Source organism: Salarias fasciatus, chromosome 5 (genome assembly GCF_902148845.1).
Source record: "Salarias fasciatus chromosome 5, fSalaFa1.1, whole genome shotgun sequence".
Lineage (NCBI taxonomy): Eukaryota > Metazoa > Chordata > Actinopteri > Blenniiformes > Blenniidae > Salarias > Salarias fasciatus.
In genome coordinates this window covers 5,768,512-5,791,314 of record NC_043749.1, presented here as the reverse complement: position 1 = coordinate 5,791,314, position 22,803 = coordinate 5,768,512, and the positions used below count along the sequence as shown (strand labels likewise).

The 22,803-nt window shown below is 43.5% G+C and overlaps 1 protein-coding gene across 2 annotated transcripts in view; it reads right to left on the bottom strand.

The window, feature by feature from the left end:
* The window catches only part of fgd5a (FYVE, RhoGEF and PH domain containing 5a), a 38,389-nt gene extending 32,761 nt beyond the window's left edge, over positions 1 to 5,628 (bottom strand). For both annotated transcript variants that reach the window (XM_030091253.1, XM_030091255.1), the window contains exons 1-2: positions 5,387 to 5,628; positions 666 to 3,462 (exon numbers count right to left, since the gene is read on the bottom strand). In XM_030091253.1, the coding sequence (XP_029947113.1) occupies positions 666 to 3,462; positions 5,387 to 5,396 (2,807 nt within the window). In that variant the 5' untranslated portion in view covers positions 5,397 to 5,628. The remainder of the gene's footprint in view (positions 1 to 665; positions 3,463 to 5,386) is intronic.
* Positions 5,629 to 22,803: the final 17,175 nt, after the last annotated feature.

Here is a 22,803-nt window from a genome sequence, read left to right as displayed (position 1 = left end):
CCTTTATCTGTTTTATCTCAGCAGCGGCAGCAGATGCGACCTCCAAATCCACCAAATGAAAAACAGGAGTAAGCTCTCCCACATGCATTGTCCGTCTTCTTGAAGTCAGCGAAGCTTGAAGTAACAGGCTGCTCATCTCTCACACAGAACACTATCCTACAGGAGGGAGACCCAATTTTACTCGGCCAGGTGCCCTCGGTTCATTCGGGATACAGTGTAATAATATCTGTCAGCTGTTCTGGGGTCAAGATTGCACCTCTGAGTCAATAGTTTTGGCCCGAACAACTATACTTGTTAAAAGCAATTCAAACAAAGAATCTGTGGTTTAAAAGTGGATATGGAGAGAGCGTGTATAAATAACTTATTGTGTTTGATAAGAGAATGTTAAAAGGTCATTAGAGATACCATTTCTGAGGAATTAAAACATATTATGGGATGGTTGTGTTACTGTTATGGCTTTTTGTGTCGCCTGTTGTCAGCAGAGAGATTAAATTTCTGAAGCTGATGTCTGGTGAAATAAAAAGCACATGTTTGATGAGACACCAAAAGAAATATGCAGCAAAGTAAAGCAACATGTGTCCGTTCAGGCTTGGATAAATCAACCCTTTCAAGCATCTGCATGATTTAAAACGATCATTGTAGCATAAATGAAGATATGACTTTACCTTTCAGTTTCTGCCTTTGACGTTTGGGGTTTGCTGTCAATCCCTGGGAAACTGTTCATGTCCACGTAGCCGTCATTCTCATTACATGGAACTGTGGTGCGTTTTGGATCCTCGAAAAACTCTGTAACGGTGTGGGATCTGGTGGGTCTTCCTGGGATCTGGATATTCTCATAGTCTGAACTCATGGCTGGGATGTTTTCATAATCTGAGGTATCTGCGCTGGGGAAGGAGATAGAGCGAGGCTTCGTCAAAGGCAGCGGCATGATGGAGCGCCGAGAACGGTCTTCGAAAGATTCCACTCTAGAGACGCTCCTGCCATACGCTTTGGGATCTCCTTTCTTCCTCTGGTGGTCTTTGTAAAGTATGAAGGTGGATGGCAGGTCTGAGTGGCGCTGCTGAGGGTTTACCATCCGGGACTGAAGCTGAGGAGAGCTGCCTGTGCTTCGACGGTCGAGATCTATAACTCTCGAAGGACCGTGGTGGCTGGACTCAGAGGACGAACGAGAAGAGCGCACACTCCCGTCACTGAAACCCTTTGACTCTGTCTTCTTCTTGAACTTCAGAGCCAGGAAGCGTTTGAAGGAGGTTTTCTTTTTCTTCGGTACATCGCTGGGTTCATGCTGGATCAGCAGAGATGGTGAACTCTTGGTGACCGGTCTTTTGGTGATATATGCAAGCTCAAAAGGTGGAGGTATATCCACAAGAGAGGTCGGTGTGGAAACGCCACTGGAGGATTGGTGGCTACGTTGAGAGAAGCTTCCCGACGATGTTATAACACACGGCAGCGAGAGGGTGTCATCCTTTCTCTTCAACCTGATCTCATTTTTCAGAGATCGCTCAGCGTCTGTCGGGGTAGTCAAAGACAATTCAGGACCCTCGGCAGAGCGCGAGTATAAGAGGAAACGACGAGACTTCGCAGAAGGAAGCACACAGTTGACTCCTGGCTGTGGAGAACGGCTGAGAGGTTCACCATTTTTATCCAAGGCCACAGTGCAGTAATCGTGTGTCTGGTATTCTGTCCCTGTCTCCTCCGGTACAGTTTCTGGGACATAACCAGGAATCTTTCCAGAATAGGATCGCGATCGGGTGACGATCGTCTTACGATCAAAGGGAATAAAGTTCTCTCCCTCAGAGTCGAACCCAGCCTCTTCGTATATATGCTCCTCACTGTCTGAGTCTGTGTCTTCATAATAAGGCACGATATGGCAATCCAGTTCCTCAATGTCTTCTTCAAAGGCCTCGGTGGTGTGGGCAAACACCACTCGGTTGGTAAGCTCTGGAGTGCGGCCCAGGTCCAGGTCTGCTGGCACTGTGATATTGCACAACCTGAGCCGAGGCTGACAGCTTTTCCTTTGGCTGTGGTAGGCCTGCTCTCGTTTAGCTGTTCTCTCCTTCGCCGTTTTTATTCTGATGTGTTTTTTTTCTGTTTCTTCCTCTTCCTCATCGTCATCACCTATCTCGACATAATCCTCTGACGAGACACATTCTGATTGCTCTAAATCATCTGCTTTGGGGTCAAAAGAATCGTCAATGTCTGCATACTCATCTGCTGATTCACCGTCCTTTGCTTTATCTTTTTGCTGACTCGACTGCTCGGTGCTCTCATCGGGCTGGTCCCCTCCTGAGAGGGCCTGTTTGTCCTCCAGTTTGTCCACATCATCTGATGACACATAGTAGGGCTCCTGGTTTGAAGCAGATGGGGTCTGTACTTCATTTGCACCTGCTGGTTTGTCATCAGAATCATCTAAACTCCACTCGGGGTCGGCAGTGCTGCCCACTTCTCCAGGTACAGCTTCTATGACTGAGTAAGGGCCAAAGACGTCCTCAGTGCTTGATGTGAACCGGAAACAGCCGGACGGGTCCTTGGTAGCTCGTTCCGGTTGCCACACCTCTGTGTCCCCTGTTTCAGCTGGATCGCACGATTCACACGTGTCACTGGTGTCATCTGTGGGGCCGATCAGATCGTAGGGATACTCCTCAGTCACAGTCGGAAGCACACTGAATCCAAATGTAAATTCAGCCTGGAGCTCAGTCTCACTTGTCAGTAGGTCACGGTGCAGACAGTCTTTGCTTTGTTCAGTGTCTGCTTCATTAAGTCCACTATCGCCGTCCTTAGCGGTGTGACTGAGTGACTGTGTTTGATCCAGGTTTTGTTCCCCTAGAGGTCTGTCTGCAGAGCAGCAATGTGTTTCTCCCTTTTTATTAAAACTCTGGTCCTCTCCCTGCTCTCCTACTCCATCCTCAGTTTCCTTGAGAGGCAGCAGAGGCGTCGCTCGATCCTCATCATCAGTGTGATTACTGCCTTCGGGCTGATCCAAGTCATTGTCAGTGTTGTCATCCTCAGTAGTATCAATGGCGTAACCATCATCAGCCTTGACTGTGTCCTCTGAGCAAATGCTATCTATATCGCCGTCATTATCTGTTTCCTTTTCTTTATCTGTTCCCTCGTCGGTTTCTCCCTCTGCTTGGTCCTCATTTTCACCGTCTCCTGTTTCATTTTCATTCACTATATCCTCCGCCTCACTCTTGTCCTCCTTCACCTGGTCCTCCTCGTTCATTCCATGAAGGTCTCCAGTGATGCTGTAGGAATGGGCCAGGTCTCCGTTACTGAGGCTCTTTGGAGGACATGGCTCCCCCTGCAGGTGAGCTTTGTACAGGGGTCGAGGGGGCTTGGGGGCAACGGGAGGTCTTGGACCATTGACAGGGGGACAAGGCTTTGACATCAGCTTGGACTGCACTTTGATGGTGAGATGACTGCGAACCTTCGGTCGGGGAACTTCCAATGGACTTTGGAAATCTGTACAAAGAGAGTAGGAGTACGTTAATATAAGGAAAAACTGCACAAATGCAAACCTTTTGATTTTATTCATGTTGGATTTTCTTGTACTGTTTATATGCTGCTTGTTCTTATATAAGACTCTAAAGGTGTTGCCCATACAGTGTACCAAGAGGAAGTCAAGTTCAGTACAGTATTAGTGACATGCAGAAATCTGCAGGGGACATTATCAGCAGGAAAAACAACAGAGCCACAGGGTACTTAGAGAAGGAAAAATAACATCTCCCGTCTGGGAAATGCAGATACAGTGTGGCCACTGGTAAGAGGGGTGGATAAATAATCAATCGTGGGGTTTTTATCAAAAATAAATAATAATCACGATAATGCTGCTTTGATTATAAACAGAATACTTGACATCTACTGAAATGGAAACATTAACAGTGAGGAAGCTAAAGCTCATGATCATCACAATTTAGACCTCTGCAATTAGAGGTGTTAAAAAAAATTAAATAAAAGCGGAGGGTGGAGAAGGGGCTGCTCATGAAATTTAGAGCTGTCATGAAACACACCCATACTTAACAAAGTGTGTATACACCCCTGGTCTCTTCCTGTTATTTAGTACCTGCCCTGACGCACATCCTATTAAACCCTGTGTGCACTCTGGTTATCTCTCAGTGTTTCTGTCTCGCTTCGAGCCAGCGCCTCTGTCTGTCCGTCTGCCTCCTAAGACGTATTTTTGCAGACCGACTGTAATCCACTGCTTTATATTTGACCAAAGAATTTTACTTTTCATTTGGAGTTATTGCCTCAGCAACGCTTCAGTAAAGAATGCCATGTTGATGAAGCAGCCCAGCAGAGACCCAGAGAATGACTCCACACAGGATGTCCATAGGGGAAGGACATTAACAGCATGGCCCCCCATCACTCCTCCATAAACCTCTAGGAGCACAGTTTCACAACACAAATGGACTTCCTTCTCGTCATTCTTTCCCGATTCTCACGAAACACACGCAAACACACACACACACACACACACACACACACACACACACACACACACACACACACACACACACACACACTTCTTTTTTTTTGCTGAAAAAGTTCCTTTGAGTTTGTCAAAGAACAATAAAGGAGGGAGCGAAAACAAGGACCCCAGTCTGACAAAGCACCCAACTGCAAACAACAGGATATGAATTATGCAACAAGAATTCAATTAAAACAAATGTTTGAAAAACAAAGGAAGAGATAGACACTGGGACCTTGATTCATCCAAACTCACAGGATATGATTTCAGAATCTGTCCTCATAATGCCCTCAACAAATAACCTGTGCGAATAACAGAGTACAACAAAATGATGGTAGACTCCATAATAGAGCTGTAGAATACACACAAATAAATATATAAAACAACACAAGAGAAAAACCAAAACAAAACACAGATGAAGCTCCTCTCAATCAGTTGAGAGTTGACCCACACACAAAACAGGTAACCTTGTACACTGGGCCATGGCTTTATCTACTTCCACAGCTGTGGATTATAATCCTAATTCTAACCCTTCACTAATCCTCAAACAGGTCATTTTTTTTTCCTGGTAGACCTTAAATCCAATATACAGTTGTAGTTTTTTAACCCCTCAAAAGTGTGACTGTAATTCAATAGAATTGTTCTATGGAAAAATGTAGTATAATATCCAGAATAGTGTGATCAAACTAAGTAAAAGTACATTTTAATCGAGAATAATCACTCTGAACAGCATGTTAATACACTGAACCGATATGTGAAAGACAATTACAGCGTTAATAAGCTTGACTACTTAATTGGCACGTCCCTTTATGCAATGAAACCCCTTCACACTGGTGTGCACCACTTTTTAACATAAAGTTTTTTTTTTTTTTTAACTGTTACCCTGATTTTTTGAAATTTTTTCAAATTCCCACCCACCTGCGTTCATTGTGGGGCATCATCATCCACGGAAACCCCCAGTTTTCCTCATCGTGGTGCCTCAAAAAACAGCGGCGGTTTCCTCCAAACTTAATCCAAAAGCGGACGCATGGCGCAGAGTCTGAGCGGTGGGAGAAGCGCAGCAGAGGGGGTCATGCTGGTCCCCCTTCGGGCTGTGTTTTGGAGCTTGTCTGAGCTGTGCTTTTCAGCAGGCGTGCACGTCCAGAGCCGATGCTCCAGTAAACTGGTGCGCTCCTGCGTGGAAGCGGGAGGTGCTGCTGCGCGCTTCCTGCAGGCTGGACCACACCGGGGCGCGGACCAATCCCGCTCAGCAGACGCCTCCTCTTTATTTCATTGCATTTTAGCTGCTGCTGAAGTTAGTATTTTGTTGTAGTTGTTGTTGTTGCACTAAATGAGTTTTTGTTGCAATTTTTAAAACCGCCCATGAGAGCGCTGCCCCTTGTGCGCAAACGGTGCCACATGGAGTAAAACCGGATCCAGTGATTGATTAAAACCCACCAAAATATAAGACATCTGGAAATAAAATATTGAACCATAAGCCACAAATCATCTCAAGCGCTTAAAATCTGTGAAATGTACAGCTGTTGCCAACGCGCAAGTGTAATTCTCTTACAAAGAAAAAAAAACATCTGTTCAAGCATAATTTGTTCAGGAAAATGCTTCTTCAGTGAATTACAGCTGATGATAGGTGAAGACCAGTCACCCTAAGCTGTTCAGCTGTGTTCTTATGTACTTGTCATGGACCATCGGTGGGTGTGTATGGTGGATTTTGCACAGTGCTTTATATTGCCAGAAATGAAGCAAGCAGGTTCTTCTCACAGTTTTCTGCAGAATGTTTTGATCATGGAGAGTTTCCTGCAGCCGAGCGGTGCATAGAAAGGTTCCTAAAAAACAGTTTCCAAAAACAGTTTCTCTAGGACACCGAAGCTTTTTTTTTTTTTTTTTGCTATTGGCTTGACTTCCTGACCCGGCATCTGTTGCACTATTGAATGAATGCAACCCCTTTAAAAACCTCTCTTCATAACAGGAAACCGCTCTCCCTGTTTCCTGCACAACAGGCAACACTTCCTTAGCAACAGATGGGAAAGGTTGGCTGTGTTAACCCTTTAGGTAACCTGCAATACAACCGACTGACTGGTGCTGTGTGGAGCAGCTCGGTTCGGGGAACAGAAAAGTTTGATGAGGTTCGGACTGGGACTCACGGTGAGATTTCAAGGGCAGAGACACCTTGGAACGTATCCCACTTGAGGTGTTTGATTTGACAGCCCCCAACGCCGGTTTAACGCCCACACATTGAGACGGGACTGTCTTACCCCCACCGCCCCCCTTTTCTTTTCTTCTGCACACTTGAAGGTCAAACAATGCAGCAGACCTCTGGGATTCTCGCAGCGGAGTTGGACGGTGATGGAGCAGAGAGACACATTAAAAGAATCTGAATCGCCACAGGGCTCCGGTCCCGGCTGCTGCAGCGCCGTACAGACCCATACGTTACGAGCACAGGAAAACTCCGCTTCCAGATGGTTTGGTGCAGGAAGGATTAGGTCTGGCTGCAGGTGCAAAGCGCTGTCAGACTCCGAAGGTGATGAGACTGTTGATTTCAGGATCACCTTATGTCGTTTTCGCACTTGATACTTGACATCAATGTGATTTTCTTTATTTATTTACAAAGATGTGACCATTAAGTTAGCTCGTAATTAAACTGTGTATGCAGAATGCTAATAAGAAATGTATTCTGCAATATCCATTCATTCAAGTTTTGTCCATCCAGTGTAGGTTGTAGGGAGCAGCTGTCGCCGATCTGTTCGGGCAGTCGGGTGACGACACCCCTGGACATATCACCCATCCGTCACTAACTTAAAGACAATCAATCACACACCTAACAAGCATGCGTCAGAGTGTGGGAGAAAGCGAGTGCGCCTGGAAAAAAAAGCCATTCACACACAGGGGGAATATGCAAAACAGAATCAAAAAGGTTCTTCAACCAAACCAAGGTTTCACACTGTGAGTATTAGTATAAGTTCAGTTCAATTTTTAACACTGTGGTGGAAGAATATCTGGATCTGAGTGCTTCTTGGGACAAATCTGTGAGAAAATAGCTGAGCTGGACTACCAACATGCAGAGATCTCTCAAATGGACCCCATTAATATGGCACATTTTTCATTGCTTCAGCAGATTCAGAGCGCTTCACGCTATTAGTCACATTCACTCGTTCACACAGCAGTGGTGACGGCAGCCAGGCAAGGCGTTTCACCTGCGCTGGGAGCAGTTCGGGGTTTAGCGCTGAAGTGCTCGTGATGAGGATCGATCTCGATTGGAAGATGACCTGCTCCACCACCCAGGACATTGTTCAAATGTGTAAATTACATTAAGCTTGGTTTTACAGTGAACTTTACTGATTATATAGAATGAACCAGCTGTTGTCTCGCTACTGGGAAAAGCCTCACAGTACCTTTGTTGCTTCGCAGTTAGTCATTCCCACATCTGTTAACTACAATACAGCTGTGCAGTCTTCATCAAAACACTGCAGTGACTCAGTTGTTTTGCAGGTGATGCTGTAATGATCATTTTTCTGTGTCAACGCCAAGACAACTTTTATGTGTCAGCAGCAGCACATTTATAGCTGCCATAATAGTAGCCTTTTGTTTTTGAACTGGCCGACTAAAGATAGCCCCGGCATGGTCTCTTGGCAAAGCCAAATAAGTCATTCTCGAGAGTATTTTACAAACAATTGGCAACGATGACCTTTTTTTTTTTTCTTGCTTTCATTTGAGCATAATATGTTTTGCTTTCACGGGGAGTGCAAATAGAACCTGTCAAGATTATTGTGTCATGTTGCTACTGAAAAGAATGGCTCTGGGAGTAAATATCCCTGCAGATGTGGCACAGACGGTCAAAACATGTTTTTGGACGGACGACACGAATTTCCTGGACAGCCTGTAGCTGTGCGCTGGGCTCTGTCACCCCACCTGGAACACAGCTCGACCGGGAGGGAAAAGGGGAATGGAGATATTAGGAAAAACATGCTGTAGTAGCTGAGAGCGGACCGACTCTATCTCCCGCTCCGCTCCAACGCCAAACAGGAAAGGGATCAGGGGACGGGGTCAGCAACTTGTTCCCAGAGCTGAGACAATCCATAACACCTGCTCGACAAGCCCCTACTGGACTCCAGGCTCAATGCATATGCAGGGCTGTATTCACCCCCCCCAGGAGGCTACAGCTATGTGATTTCACAGTTAAATGCAGCGGCTAACTGGAACACACATGTTTTGATTCAGGCCTCATTTGGCTCAGTATGGCGCGAAGATGCAGACCGCCGGAAAGTTTCCTGCCTAATCCTTCTCTCGGAAAAGAGGCAGTGAATCAAGCGCCCGTGCAAACAGCGCCCGTACTGTATTAAGTCCACGCATCGATTCGTGTGATACTCAAGAACAATCAGGCAGAGGTCTTTCGCTCCCCGAGGTGACCTCGCACACCTTTGTAATTGGGTGGCAAAGCGTTTGACCGCTGTAATGGATCGAAGTGGTATTGACATGCTTTATTGATCTCCAGCTGTGCACCGACAGTAAAGACGGCGGCACTCCTCCCAGACTGTTTGCCCCGAGCTTTAGATCCTGATTAAGAAACCTCACAGCGAAAACACACTGGCATAACAGAGGAGCGGACTTTATTAAAATGTCAGAAAACTCAAGAAAGCACGCATCATTTTGGGATTAGTAGCTTGACTTTTTTTTTTTTGGACAAATATGACAAGGAAGACAATGCATTATTAAACAGCCGCCACACCCACCGCTCATGCTGAAGAATGAATTCTAGAAACTAAATCGTATTTTTGTAAAGTTAGCAAAAAGAAAATCCCAGTGTCAGCAGCGTGTTTCTCCCAGAAACACAGAGTGAGTCACTCCGTTTCAGCGCCGATCCCTGTGTGTGACGAAGAGATTATATGTTGGTTTTACTATCTGGAAAGATCGTGTTATGCTTTTATTCATCTATGCAACAGCATGAAATTACTATGAAACCTCTATATTACAGTGAAACAAAACAACAAAAATCAGTTCTATATGTGTGTTTTTACCAGGCAAAGAGTGTGTATTGCTTGTGATAGAATTTGGCATTACAATTTTGTGATAAAAAGTTTGTTTTCCCAAAATTCTTTGGGTGTACTGATGGTCTTACTCGAAGGAGAAAAGCTTCCCAAAGACAGAAAAAGTGCATACTGTGTGTTTGCTAGTTTAAGAGTTAACTCTTATCTCTCTGAATGCTGTTTTTTAATAAGCGATCTTGTTAATTGACTTCATTAGAAATCCAGATAGACCTCACGTCACGTTTTACAGTGTTGCCAAGCACACTTCAAACACACATGGGAGATTTACAGTTCACAGGTGCATCACAAAAGTGCTTATTTCTTTAATAATTGAAGAACAAACACAGCTTTAACTCACTAAAGAACCTACTGATGGACAAATACACGTGATTTCAAAAAATCCAAACATTCGCTCAGTTTGTCTTACAGAGCTTTTTGCGTTGTTTCTACTTGAGTAAAAGAAAATAAGTATGACTGCAGTGCTGAATGGGACCTTGGCTTTAACACAATGGCTGTCATATTGTTGTTAATTAAACTGAACTGAGCTGGAGTCTGATAACAGATGAAATTGTTATTCTTTTGCCGCTGAGACAAACATCCAAGCTGCACTGTAAAAACAGCCATCTGCTGGATAAAAATACATTCCTCAAGAAACAGTTCTCACTTCAAGGAAAACATTTATGTCCTTAAAGGCCTTTGACTGTGAGAGATTGATGAGCTGGGAGGGTCTGTACCTCACAAGGTTTTAATTTGCTTCATCGACATCTTTAATCAGCGCAGTGTGTGTGTATTTATCATTTTAATAGCCTCCAATGCTCTGAAGTCCCATGTGGCAAAATGGCACAAGTCGCCTGAAAGGGATCTGATCAGAAGTGTGATGTTTATGTTAATGCATGCTGTACAGCGCTCTCTGAGTGAAAACAGTAACACCAGGCGCTCCTCACAGCCTCCATTCTGGCTGAGTGACCCTCTGGAGCGGTGAAAACAATAGGATCATGAAGAAAAAAAGAAAAAAAACCCCGAGCCAGAATTTACTCTTCCTGTGAGTGTTTTCACATTTCTCCGCCAGAGGAGACTGGAAGGATGCAGATACTCCTGCAAGTGAGACGCATGTCTTTGGCAACGCTTTTCAAAGTCTCACGCAAGCCTGTCTGGAGGTGAAAGCACATTGTACAACTTATGTAACCCGCTGGTCCAGGAACAGCAGACAGCAAATCACAGGAATGCTACTGCCGCACTGAAATCTTTTACTCAAGTGAATTAAAGCTAATGTTTAATAACATCAACTGCATAAAGTTTTTTTCTGGAAAGCATTAAGTCAAAAATGAAAGTTTGTTTTTTCCTGCATTATGAATTTAATTTAATTTACTGGCATTTAATATTTACATTTATCTGCAAGCAATACCGTTGAAGAAAACAGCACCACAGCAATTTTCTTACAATTAAAGATAGATATAAACATTAATGAAATAAAAATACAGAGAAGTTTCAATTGTAATGCAAATTATAGAAATATACTGTAACTTGTGATTTCAAAGTTGTGAAGTTGATTTCTTTATACTCACGAGTGAAAGTAAATATATATTAAACAAAACATTCTAAAACCCTAACTTATTACAATAATGTGAATTTGTGTAATTTTTCACCATTGTGACAGCATGGACAGTGGAAACCGATTTTACTCTGCAAATTCTTGCTTTTTTCAATTCTCTGTGACTTGGAAGCCATACAATGGGATGCTCTTCCTGCAGGTTTGTCACAACAGCAATGAAAAACACTCGTTGTGCACAATGCCTGCATCAACCGTAGGTGACATCTCTGAGAAATGAGTGTTGTTAATTCCTACAAGTCAAGCGAACGTACACCGGGCGCATTCTGCGCACAAGATAACAAATCCAGGGGGTTTCCAGCTCCTTTTGACAATGCATGTTTCATATTCCCCCAATGATATGAGCGGACAATGTGATCAGTGTGTGTGTGTGTGTGTGTGTGTGTGTGTGCGCGTCGTTTTGGCCTGGCCTTTCGTGGTCGAGATAGCTGCACCAGAGTGTGTGGAAAACACGGACGGCTGTTGCTTTTGCTTCTTCCGCCAGACCTGTGTGACCTTTTACACAAAGATAGCAGGGCGGTCTCTTATCCCCAGAACCCGCCCGCCCTCGCCAGCCCGCAGCGCAGCTCCCCCGTCCCAACCGACAGAGCCGGCCTGGCAGCTCAGACGGAGGACTTCCTCCCCTCAAGCCGTCTGATAGAACAACATCAACAGCCAGCGCCGCGAGCTTCCTCTCACTGTCTCCACCAGGCTTTGTTTTGGTGTAATTAGGTTCTTTTTGACCAAAGACAGGAAATGAGAGATGGACTTTCAAATAAGATATTTTTTGGGGGGGGTGCGTGATCGATTAAGAAATACAAGACAGTTCATGTGTTCATCATTTGGGTGCCAGGTTAAGAGTCATCGTTAGATTAGAGGAGAGACTCGGATCCTTCAGTTGTTTTTCTGAAGCTGTTCAGGTGACACATCTTTTCCTTTACTGTTACTTTACAACTGAAAGGTTGTTCTTTACGTTTCCTACAATGACAACAGTAATAAAGCAATGTGTACGTTTCTCTCTCATCATCATCTCCAAGTGATTCACACGGGTTCAGACAAAAAGACGACGTGTGGCTCCAACAGGAAGTCGCTTTCCTCACAAGTGTCGTGATACAGACTGGACAAGTAAAGTTATTGTAAATTTTGTGATTTTTTTTTAACAGGACATCAGGCTAAAGATGCAGTTGCAATTAAAAGAATAACTTGTGAACAAAGTTAAAAATACAATCAAAAGGATGGATTGAAAGATTTAAAAGATTTGTTAAAAAAAAAAAAATTCTTCAACAAGGTCCCCACTGTATCTCTTGGTATTACAGCCCTCTTCTAACGGTCTCTAAAACTGGGTCACTACTGATTCACTTTCACTTCTGAGAATCCCGAGAAATGCTTATAAATTTGATGGGATTATTGTTATTTCAGATTCGGCTTTATTTTTGGATGTTTTTGGACACGAGATTCAGTGAGATATATTCACAGTCAGGGAATAAAACAAGTCCTGCTTAAAAACGTTATTTCAAAATTCTCCTTCTGCAACAAGAAATGAAAAAAAAACAAAAAACAAACATTTGGTCCTTATGACTATTTGTTATGCATCTGAATGTATTTGTATTACTTCAGTCGTTCTCCATTTTTCTTCCCTTTTCCGTACCATCCACCCGGGGGACTCCGGTGGTTTCGATGTCCTGCTTCTGGTCAGGAATTTTTTGCTGAGGTGTTTTTGGGGCTCTTGTGTATTCGAGCCTCCGGGGGATGAAGGGCGTGTCGGCTGCGTTGGGGGAGGATGCTTCACATACAAATATGCGAGTGTTTTTTTTTTTTTTTGCAACATCAGCACAAAAGAAGAACAGTCAATTCTCATTTATGGAAACTACAAAACCAACCAGGTGTGAAACATGCCAGATCATGTAAATTTGACCATGTGAAAAAATCCGAACAGCAGTGCATCTGCAGAGACACTGCCTTCTGACAATACAGAGAACGAATGATGTGGTTTGAGTATCTCAATGAGAAAAAGTCTTGACACACCTTGAAAACTGCTGATTAAGGCATCCAGTTACATTGATGTTGTTACTTCTAAAATGATCATTTCTTTCCTAATTTCTTTAAAATACATCATCATACAGGAAAGAATTCGACTTACTGTAAAGCTGCAGTAACCGTGTCCAAAGGGTTTATCACCGCTCACGCACACTTTCTCATATTGACTTACATATTGGGTTTGGTAATGCAAGAATATAATTTATAGCAGAGAATATTGCTTTTAATGACAAAGGGAAGGGGGAGACGGCACTTAAAATAGCATTATCTATAAGTAATATCTGCCTGGGGTGTCATTCTCAACGCCATGTCGGCTGGTGTCAATCAGTCTCTATTACTCCTGCAGGGATGATGTGCTTCTATGGCAACACAGAGGTCAAGGAGGTCAACTTTGATACAATGAAGAGCAATCAATCGTTACTGCCGTCACAACACATTGGCAGGTTGATATTGTCTTGTCATTATTCGCCGCAATAAAAATCCCTCTTTCTGCCTCTCTCGGGACTCACTTCTCCCCTCACCCTCGTTGACCCGCCGGCCATTGTCTGTAATGCCCACACTCGCCCTCTCCAGCCCGGTCCCGGCTCCGCCGCGCCGTATTGCTTTGTGAATCCAGCGCTGTGGCGCCAGTGCAATAACCAGGATTTAAATGTCAGGTGATGGAGCCACTTTAAACTTAAGTAGGTAATAAAGATATATTGCTGCAGAGAAAGTGTCTTTTTAACTATCGCCGGTATAAAGACTGAAATATTTGTTTATGTTTTATGTGTGTGTGTGTGTGCATGGATGGGCAGATATTCCCCGTGCTTTTTCATCCTCCTCTAATCAGATTAAGTGGCACCCAGAGGTGCAGCACAGCTAAGGTCATATCCAGACGATCAGGCAAAATCATTTGGAGCATTCGTTTTTGTCATGTTTTAAAATTGCTGAATTCAATCCAAAGTGATTTTGAAATACAACAGAATACAATAGATTGCAATAGAAGCAACAACTCAGACTAAACTAATGAAGAATGACTCGTCACATTAACCGTGTCTCTGGAAACGGTATCGTGAATCCAGGCTGCCAGGAACTATCATTTTAAGAGATTCTCCACCTGTTAGTGTGAAGGTCACTGACACCCAGATATGGACAGATGCATTTATATTTTCATCATATTGTCTGCTCATGGCGCTTTTATGCAATTGCATAAAATAATGTATTAATTTATTGCATTGCAATGCTTGTGACAAGTGCTTTATGCAAACTCCTGAATGCAGGTGAGAGAAGATTACAAACACGTTTCGTTATATTACAGTCAAAAACAGCAAAACCTCAAGCTGCAACCTCTTGAATGAATGTATGGTTGACGTAATTACTTTGTTGGATTTCATGGTGTACATGTATTTTCAAAGTGAAGGTCAACTTCCATCCTTCCATACCTACTGGTGTTTCTCATGTGTTTATAACAGACACACACTTTTACATTCAGTCATTCAGTCTTGGTTTTCATAGAACTTTTGACTTACGCCCAATTTAAGGAACAGCGAAGCTACATTATCAAGATTGTTATAAATTATGTGGATGTTTAGACAGAATGTTAATCTCTTTTATTGAGTCATCTCTTCTTCAATGTACCTTTCAGACTGTCGGGATTGAAAGCTGAGCCTTGTCACGCAGTATATTAAGATGGGAGCGATAAAAGCAACATTGAGAAAGTACGTGCATTAGTGCTTTTCCCGCCGCTACAGCTGCAGGGTCCCTACTGTGAGGAAATCTCTGGCTTCAAGCTGAATGCACATTTTATGAGATCCATTACAAAGTTTGTACCAACACACACATCAAGAAGCCATAAAATGTGCAGGATCTTCCTTGGGGGTAAATCTCCATATCGGATTCCTGTTGTCCAAAAGGATGGACATGATGCTCATTGTGCTAAATAAAGCCTTGCTCCTCCGAACGGGTATTTATTCACCCCCGTCTCCCGCCTAAAGGGAACTGGCCAACATTTCCACACACAGAAGCACTTTTCATTACTCTCGTGATGTGAGATGGTCGGGAGGTGAGGTCCGAGGCTGAGCAGCCATTGTCAGTGAAATGAGATGTAATATGTGGCTGAGTGGCTTTTATAAAACGGCGCGTCCTTGGCGGCGGACGGCGGGTGGAGCGAGTGGTGACAGTCGGGGAAATGAAGCTCTCGGAAGGCGGCGGAGACGGAAGAAGAGACGCCTCAGTCAGATGGATAACGGCGAGCTATCAGGCAGCAGAGGAGCTCCTGCAGCGGCCGCTAAGCAGAGCGCCACGTAAATCACAAGAAGGACACATTTGCACTTGTTGTCGACATGGATCAGCGACTTTGTGCTAAAGGGGGGGGAACTGTAAACAGGAATTTCCATCACAGAGGTGTTTTCACATTAGCTTTATTGAATCTGAGGAGATTAATGCACATTTATGAAAGGAAGATTTGCTTCGCGTGGCTGTGAGCAGAGTCCAAACCTGCAGAGGACGGGCCTGTCACTGTCTCATCTTTGATGTGCATCCATTACTGAGCAGAATCATAATGGGACAGAGACACTGCAAGGACAGAGCCAACCACTAACATGATTATGGTAATGACTGCTGGCAGCTACTCCACTCAGCGCCGGGGCGATGGCGCCGAATTCCCAACAATTAATCAAAACACATAAATAGACATGATGCTATTGACTTTCAGACAAACGATTGGTGAGTTTTGTTGGTACTGCTCGAGCTGTTCAGTCATTCTGATGCATGGGATGAGAGGTGGGGAAATTAGTCAGGTCACGATACATCATGACAACACTGAGTTTACACTTCGTCAGCAAATGTAATTAGCCTGAATAATACAATTTCAGGTCATATACATGTGAAGCGGCCCGCTGTATTTCAGATTACACTGACCCATGGGGCGGCTTCTGTAATGACAAATTAAACAGCAGCAAAGCTCCAGTGTTCTTGGAGCTTGATATGGGAAATTATTAAAAACGCAGCTTTTAATGATGCCAGGTTAGAGGGCAGATGGCTCTGACACGAAGCTGTAATTAAACTGCTACACAAACACATAGAAGTCCTGCTTTGATGGTTCAGAGCTGGAAAAAGCCTTGCCTAAGTATGAAAGTTGTGAGAGTGAAAGGTTGGTGGTGGTCGGAGGGACCGATGGCGCAGACTGGCAGCCTCGCTTCTGTCAGTCTGCCCCAGGGCAGCTGTGGCTACAGTAGTAGCTTACCACCACCCAGTATGGAGTGAATGAATAATGCAATGTAAAACGTCTTTGAGAGACCAGAAAAGCGCTAAATAAAACCAATGCATTATTATTATTATTATTATTATTATTATTATTATTATTATTATTATTATCATTAATATATTATTGGAGAACAGATGCTGAGAAAAATGCATCTTTTTAAGATTTACAGTTTTTTGTGGATTCTTAACACTGACATGGAGGTTTTGCTTTTGAGTTAGCTATAAAGATTATAAAAAACTTAATGAAATATGTGCTACAGTGGGACAGATGTATCATGGCAAGTTGTTTCACATAACTGGGATGTTTTGTTAAAAATAAACTGACAGACAGCTGACTGACCGGAAAGCTGCTCTCCTGCTAAATAACACATTTTATTCCATAATTCATTCTAACCTTACGTAGACAGGCAACTTTGTACACGCTGTTAAAAAGAAACAATAAAACGGTGTTTATGCTGACGTGCCCCACCGGGCGCAGCCATCTTGAGAATAAAACTTATGGCACCTGAAGCTGTAACAAGCTCGTCAAAAATAAAAACTAAAATGTGCAAATCGCTGAAAAAGGTTGGAAACGATCACTGATGCAACTTGAAAGCAGCGTAACAACAGACAACTATCAATATGTCATTCTCACTATTAGCATTTGCACATTGTGTGGTTTTACCGGAGCCAGAGAGGAGATTTCTCTCCCTCCTGACAGTTCCACCAGCTCCACATGCTCCCAGTAGGATCTCCCTCAGCCCGACACCAGAGGATGTGAGCTCCCAACACCTCCTCCTGCGAGCCAGAAGCCTTTCACATCCCACTTCCGTCAGCACATACGCACAGCGATCCAGCGCAAGTGTGATCGCTTCAACTTGCACATTCAGAAGTGTTCACTACCACTTTAATCACACGTGCACACACGAGGACTCTCACACACCTTCTCCTCCACCCTTTATGAAAATGCATGAGTTTAATTTATTTTCTCACCTCATTAGCAACTTTCTTTTTTCTTGTCTTCTTTTAATTTGAGTCTCTCGCCTCCTTCTGTTCACACTGAAATGTGACAAATGACTAAAGGATATACCACTTATTTACACCACTGCAGTAAAGCTTTAAACCAAAGAACAGACCTGATGTTGGACCTCACAGGCAGAGCCAGAAGCTTCCAGCAGGACTTATGTACAACATCAGCATCATATAAGCCGACCGGGAAACCTCGGGGGGGATCTTTGTTTATGTTGCTGATTTCTTGTGATATGAAAATTCCAAACAGAGATCCCTCCCTTTCTACCTCCATTTATGTTTTTATCTCTTTTCTTCTGGAAGATGGTGTGATTTTTCATCCTGAGTGCCACCAAGGGAAGTATATAAGCAAGACAAATGAACGGCTCTACCCAGCATCTCTAGGGTCACTCGCTGTATTTCAGGTGGTTCCTCCATTTTAAAACACACACATTCTATTATCGCAGGAAAAATATTGAAACAATTGCTCTTCTTTGTTTTTTCATCATTCATGTAAATGCATGTGTGTTCATGTCTGTTTTCCTCACACAATACAGCAAAGGCTGCTGTCTCACCACATCAAGCTGGTGAAGCTTTGGTATCACCTTAAATCAAGACTGAGAATATTTTAGAAGCTTCTGGGGCGAACAGAGTGGAACACACTGCGGGCAGATTCTTCCGGGTTGTCGCTGGGTTTGGTTTATTTGTGGAGATAATAAAATGGCGAACGGTTTGGTGTTTATTAGAGGGGGAGAGGACGGCTTAGGCCTGATGGAGCAGTATTGATCCCCCATCAACCGCCCACACATGCTAAATCCTCTTCTTGACAGCCGTGATGGAGCACGACACGGACGCCTGCCTGTGGGCCGTGTGTGACAATTCATGATACAAATCTATGTTTAGAACTCAACTGTGGGCCATGTTTCAGAACCGGCACTCTGCTTTCCTTTGAGGGACTTATGGTGAACAGGAGGCGTTCTGGGCTGAGGAAACAGGAAACTTTTTGGATGTGATTTAGTGGCGTTGAACATGGAGGACAGAACACCCTAGCACAAAAAAAGCAAGTTCACTGGATGGGCCAATAAAATTAGAAACTCAACATGTCACTCTGTTTTCTTATCTTAAGGGTAGCAGTGAATTATCATTTTGAGCCTTAAAGTTTCTCCCATCGTTCATGAATTGAACTTTTTAATAGACAAACAACTGTTGGTAACTCGTAAAAAAGACATTTTCAATCAAACAATTAAAAAAAAAACAAAAAAAAAAAACGCAGTTATCCAGCCTCCAGCCACGGAACGTTTGACGGACTTCATTCATAATCAAGCATTCTGGTGACTGTGCGCCAACGTTTACGATCACTCGCAGGACGATTGTGCACTTCTTCCGAGAGATATAAACTTAATGACTCAGCATATTCTCATTTTCTCCTTCATTATTAATCTGTTCCTCGGCAGCTGTTATCAGGAGGGAAAATCTGTTCGGTATGAATAGCTTTTATTGTGTTTGTTGCGGTCGCTGTGCAAGCTGTTCGTGTGGTTCACTCACTGATGCTCAACCCACAGAGGTGTGACAAACCCTATTAAAATCACATAGCAATTAAAAAAACCCAAATGTGAATACTTTTGGATCATAAGGTGGAAGATATATGAACTTTTACAGCAAATGTAATAGTATAGAAACAGATTTAGTTAGTTTCAATGACACAAACTGGCTGTATCCTCAAAGCCTCTCACCAAATCCAACAATTTAAATTGAAATGAGAGAAAATCTTTCACTATCGTAGAACGTGAGGATTTCCAAGCTCCAGTAGAAACTGCCCTGAACCTGCTGCTAAGGCAGAAGCTGCGACTCCAGCTGCAGAGAAGCTGTTTTTTTGGAAAAGAGGTAAATCCCCTCTACATGAGGTGTAATGAGGGAGTGCTGATCTGTGATCTCCCCCCCCCCACCGTCTGGGCTTAATATGGTAATACCTAACCCCCACAACACTCAGCGCCGGCAGAGAACACAACCAGGATTTACTCTCTTTATTACCTCGGCAGAGCATTTAATTTCCTGGGCATTTGGGTGGGTTAGCGGTACAAGCAGGCGGGTGTCAGGACTGGCGATCAGTCAGGGTGATGCTGGGAGACTCTGACACACATACAGAGACAGAGATAGACGGATAAAGAGAGAGAGGCACTCATCTTTTGTTTGAAATGGAGTTGCTGATCTGTTAACACGTGGGTGTCTCAGTGTTTCTATACGTGCATCGTAAAGTGCAACAAGTGGCCGGCTTCACTCCACTGATCGGCCCCCAGGAACTGACGAACACCGCTCCACCAACAGCCTAATGAATAAGAGTTAGTGTTCAAATTGTTTGTTTTTGTTGATCGTGGTTCCATTTTGGTTTTTATTGCCGTCGTTGTGGTGACGCTGGGAAAACTCAGAGATCAGACCAGCTCGTATTAATGTGAGGAGACTCCCAGTCCCGCACTTAAATGTGTCTTAATCACTGACACTAGTGCTATCAGATGCTCCCGGTGAGTCAGCTGAGGAACACTTTAGCTTGATCTACACCTACGAGAAAGTGAGACAAAGTTAAGCTTCGGCTCTAATGTGCACCTTCACAAGCAGAGCCGAGCATTTCTTCCATCTGTCTTCTTTACTGCTTCATTTGATTATCCAAGGTTGTTTAATTAGCTACAAACTGATTCTGTCTTGCTTTTAATATCTGGCAAATTAACTCCACTACTCTTTAAAAGGTGTAACTAGTAACTGTAATCATCAACTTTCTTCAGTATTTGGTGATATTCCATGCATGAAGCCCGTATGAGGGTTTTTAATAAGTGCTTTCTAACCAACAGAGGAGAATCAGATATGCACAGTCTTATTAATATGACAAAGCTGTTTACTGCCGTATGGATTTAAATGATCGGACAAGCTGTAAGTTTAGCAACATTAACTAAACCGCTTCTTTCACTGAGTATAAATAAACTGTAATCCCGTAATTATCATTAACGGAGAGGAAACCACTGCATTACCCTTGGCATGGTGATCATGTTTAACAAGCTTACACCAGCATCATATTGTCATCCTGATAATTAAACGCAGTGATAAATTTGTGAGCGTGTTCATGGGCTAAATTATGAGTCGTTACAACGCAGGTTGCATTTAAATGTGAAGCCCTCATATGCATAGACGTAATATTAATACGAGATGTGTCAAGATGAATAATGTCTCGCACACTGCTCAGCTCGCAGTCTCTGCACTTCTGATTATAGGCATTTTCTGCCTGTAGATCTCTGTGGAGGAAAAGGAATAAAGTAAACTCTTATAATGCAATTACGAGAGCATAGTAAATTGAATTATTGTTTCACTGAACTTGGGATCAAAATCATTTTCCTCCAGCCTCGGGAAAAATATTAAAAAGCTAAAGCATATTGCTGCAATGAAGCTGTCATGACGGAGGAGTGTGTTTTCGTTCGGCGTTACTTTTACAAGGCAGTCGGTTTCGCCACGTGCTGCAAAGCGAAGCTGCTGTGAATCACCTTGCAGGGCCTTGTAAAAGATTTCAGCTTCTCCCGTGACTGCTTCTTCCCGATATTAGCGGAGAACATCCCCGCTCAGTGACGGAGGAGATGAGGCGAAGCCATTCCAGCCTCCCTCCTCAGTCATGTTCTTCGCGGAGAGGAAGGATATACCCCACTTCCTGCTGCTCCACCCACCTGCCTCCAGCTCTGCAGAGGAAAGAGTAGCACATAAAACGAGAGGGGTTAAGCCAAGTGTTGGGAACGGCTCAGACAAAACGCGCTGACCCCTTCGCCGTAAATCACGGCCGGAACGTGTTGCGCTTTCACTCACGTGGCTTCCAGCTGGATTTTGTCCAATAATGAAATTTTGTATTTTTTCTTGATGTGATTAAATTCGAGCCACAGCTGCCACAAATGTAACATAGATAAATAAATGAGATAAAAGATCGGTGGAAATATCTGAAGCAGTGTTTATTTGCTGACCAGAATGAGATCAGCAGTGACTCAGTGCTCCATCTTGTCAGGAGGAAATTTACCGGATCAATGGGAGGGTCGGGATTTTGATGGAGGGGGAAAATTACATTCCACGTGCCACCAACCATATTATGGGCAAAGGTGCAAATGAAGACAGAAGACTTATTCAGGGTTCGGTCATTTATTCTGAAGTGACATTTGTCAAATCGTCCAATAGACGTATCTGGATTTGGATTGAATCATCTCGATCAATCAGTAACCGTGCCTTTAGATGAGGAATTAAATTTGTGAAAGATCTGAGAGAATCATTGGAAAAAAGCGTTGTCCTCATGTACAGTGTGTCATTCCACCAGGAGGGGACAATAGTGATGGGGGGAACTTGCAGAGATGGCCCAGCAGGAAGCACGCCGTGGAGGACAGGAAAAAGGAAGTGCAAGCAGGAATAAACCATGTTGAAATAGTTCGAGAAAAAAATTTCCGTTCCCGACTTGTCTTAAGGTTTCCCTTTAAGTAAATCTTCTGTTGTCCTTGAAATGCGCAGGGAGCGAGCCTCTCCCCGAAATCCAGAAATCATTGTGATGCTGATTGTAAGGTTACGCTGAAAAAAGGCACAATGGAGATGGGTGTTCACAGGGACGTGCAGTTCTCTCCGCTGCGCCTTCTGACCCGTCTGGAGACTAAATGTAAACAAATGTCCGTGTCACAACTAACGGAAGCTTGTGCTTGTTTTACCATCAGGTTATGTGAAACGTTACATGCTTCACTTCACTTGAAGTAGCTGTGAAGAAGGTAAACAAAGCAATACTTCAGATCAGGGGATGGATCCCGCTTTATAAGAGAGAGTTACATTAATCCGACTCACAATTTTAGCCATAAGAACTTTGTTAAGTGTACGGCGGTGGAGCCGCTCACAGCTAACTGTGGCTGACAGCAGGATAAACCCTGGACAGGTCAGCAGCTCCACACCCTGCTGTGAACATCGCTTCATTAAAATGTCTGTTTCAAAATTGTATTCAGTCGGTTAGTTGAATCATACACACTTCATTACTGTTCACTAATTGTTAAAGACTGCTGCAATAATGGCTCTTATATGAGCTAATCGTGTTATCCTGTATTGTTTTCTGAGAAGCTACTCATTCAATATATTTCTGAAGGAAGAAAGGTTGACCTGAACAGAAACAGCAGAGTGGAGTAAGTGTTTTACAGTGATCTAATTTTTCATTGTTTCTAAACTTATTGTAAAATCTGACGTGTTTTTTTTCTTCTGTTGCACAAAATCTAGCACAGGTACACCTTTGCGGCCAGTAATAATTCTTCCTGCAGGTTCTTGGCAATAATAGCAAAGTGAACGCACTCCAGGCAATTTCCGTCAAAGGTAAACACATCCATCACCTACGCCTAAATTTAATAAGTGCATATTCTGCAACACATTTCCTGGTCGCATCTCCTTCTTCAACAAACCTAAAGGGAACTGGG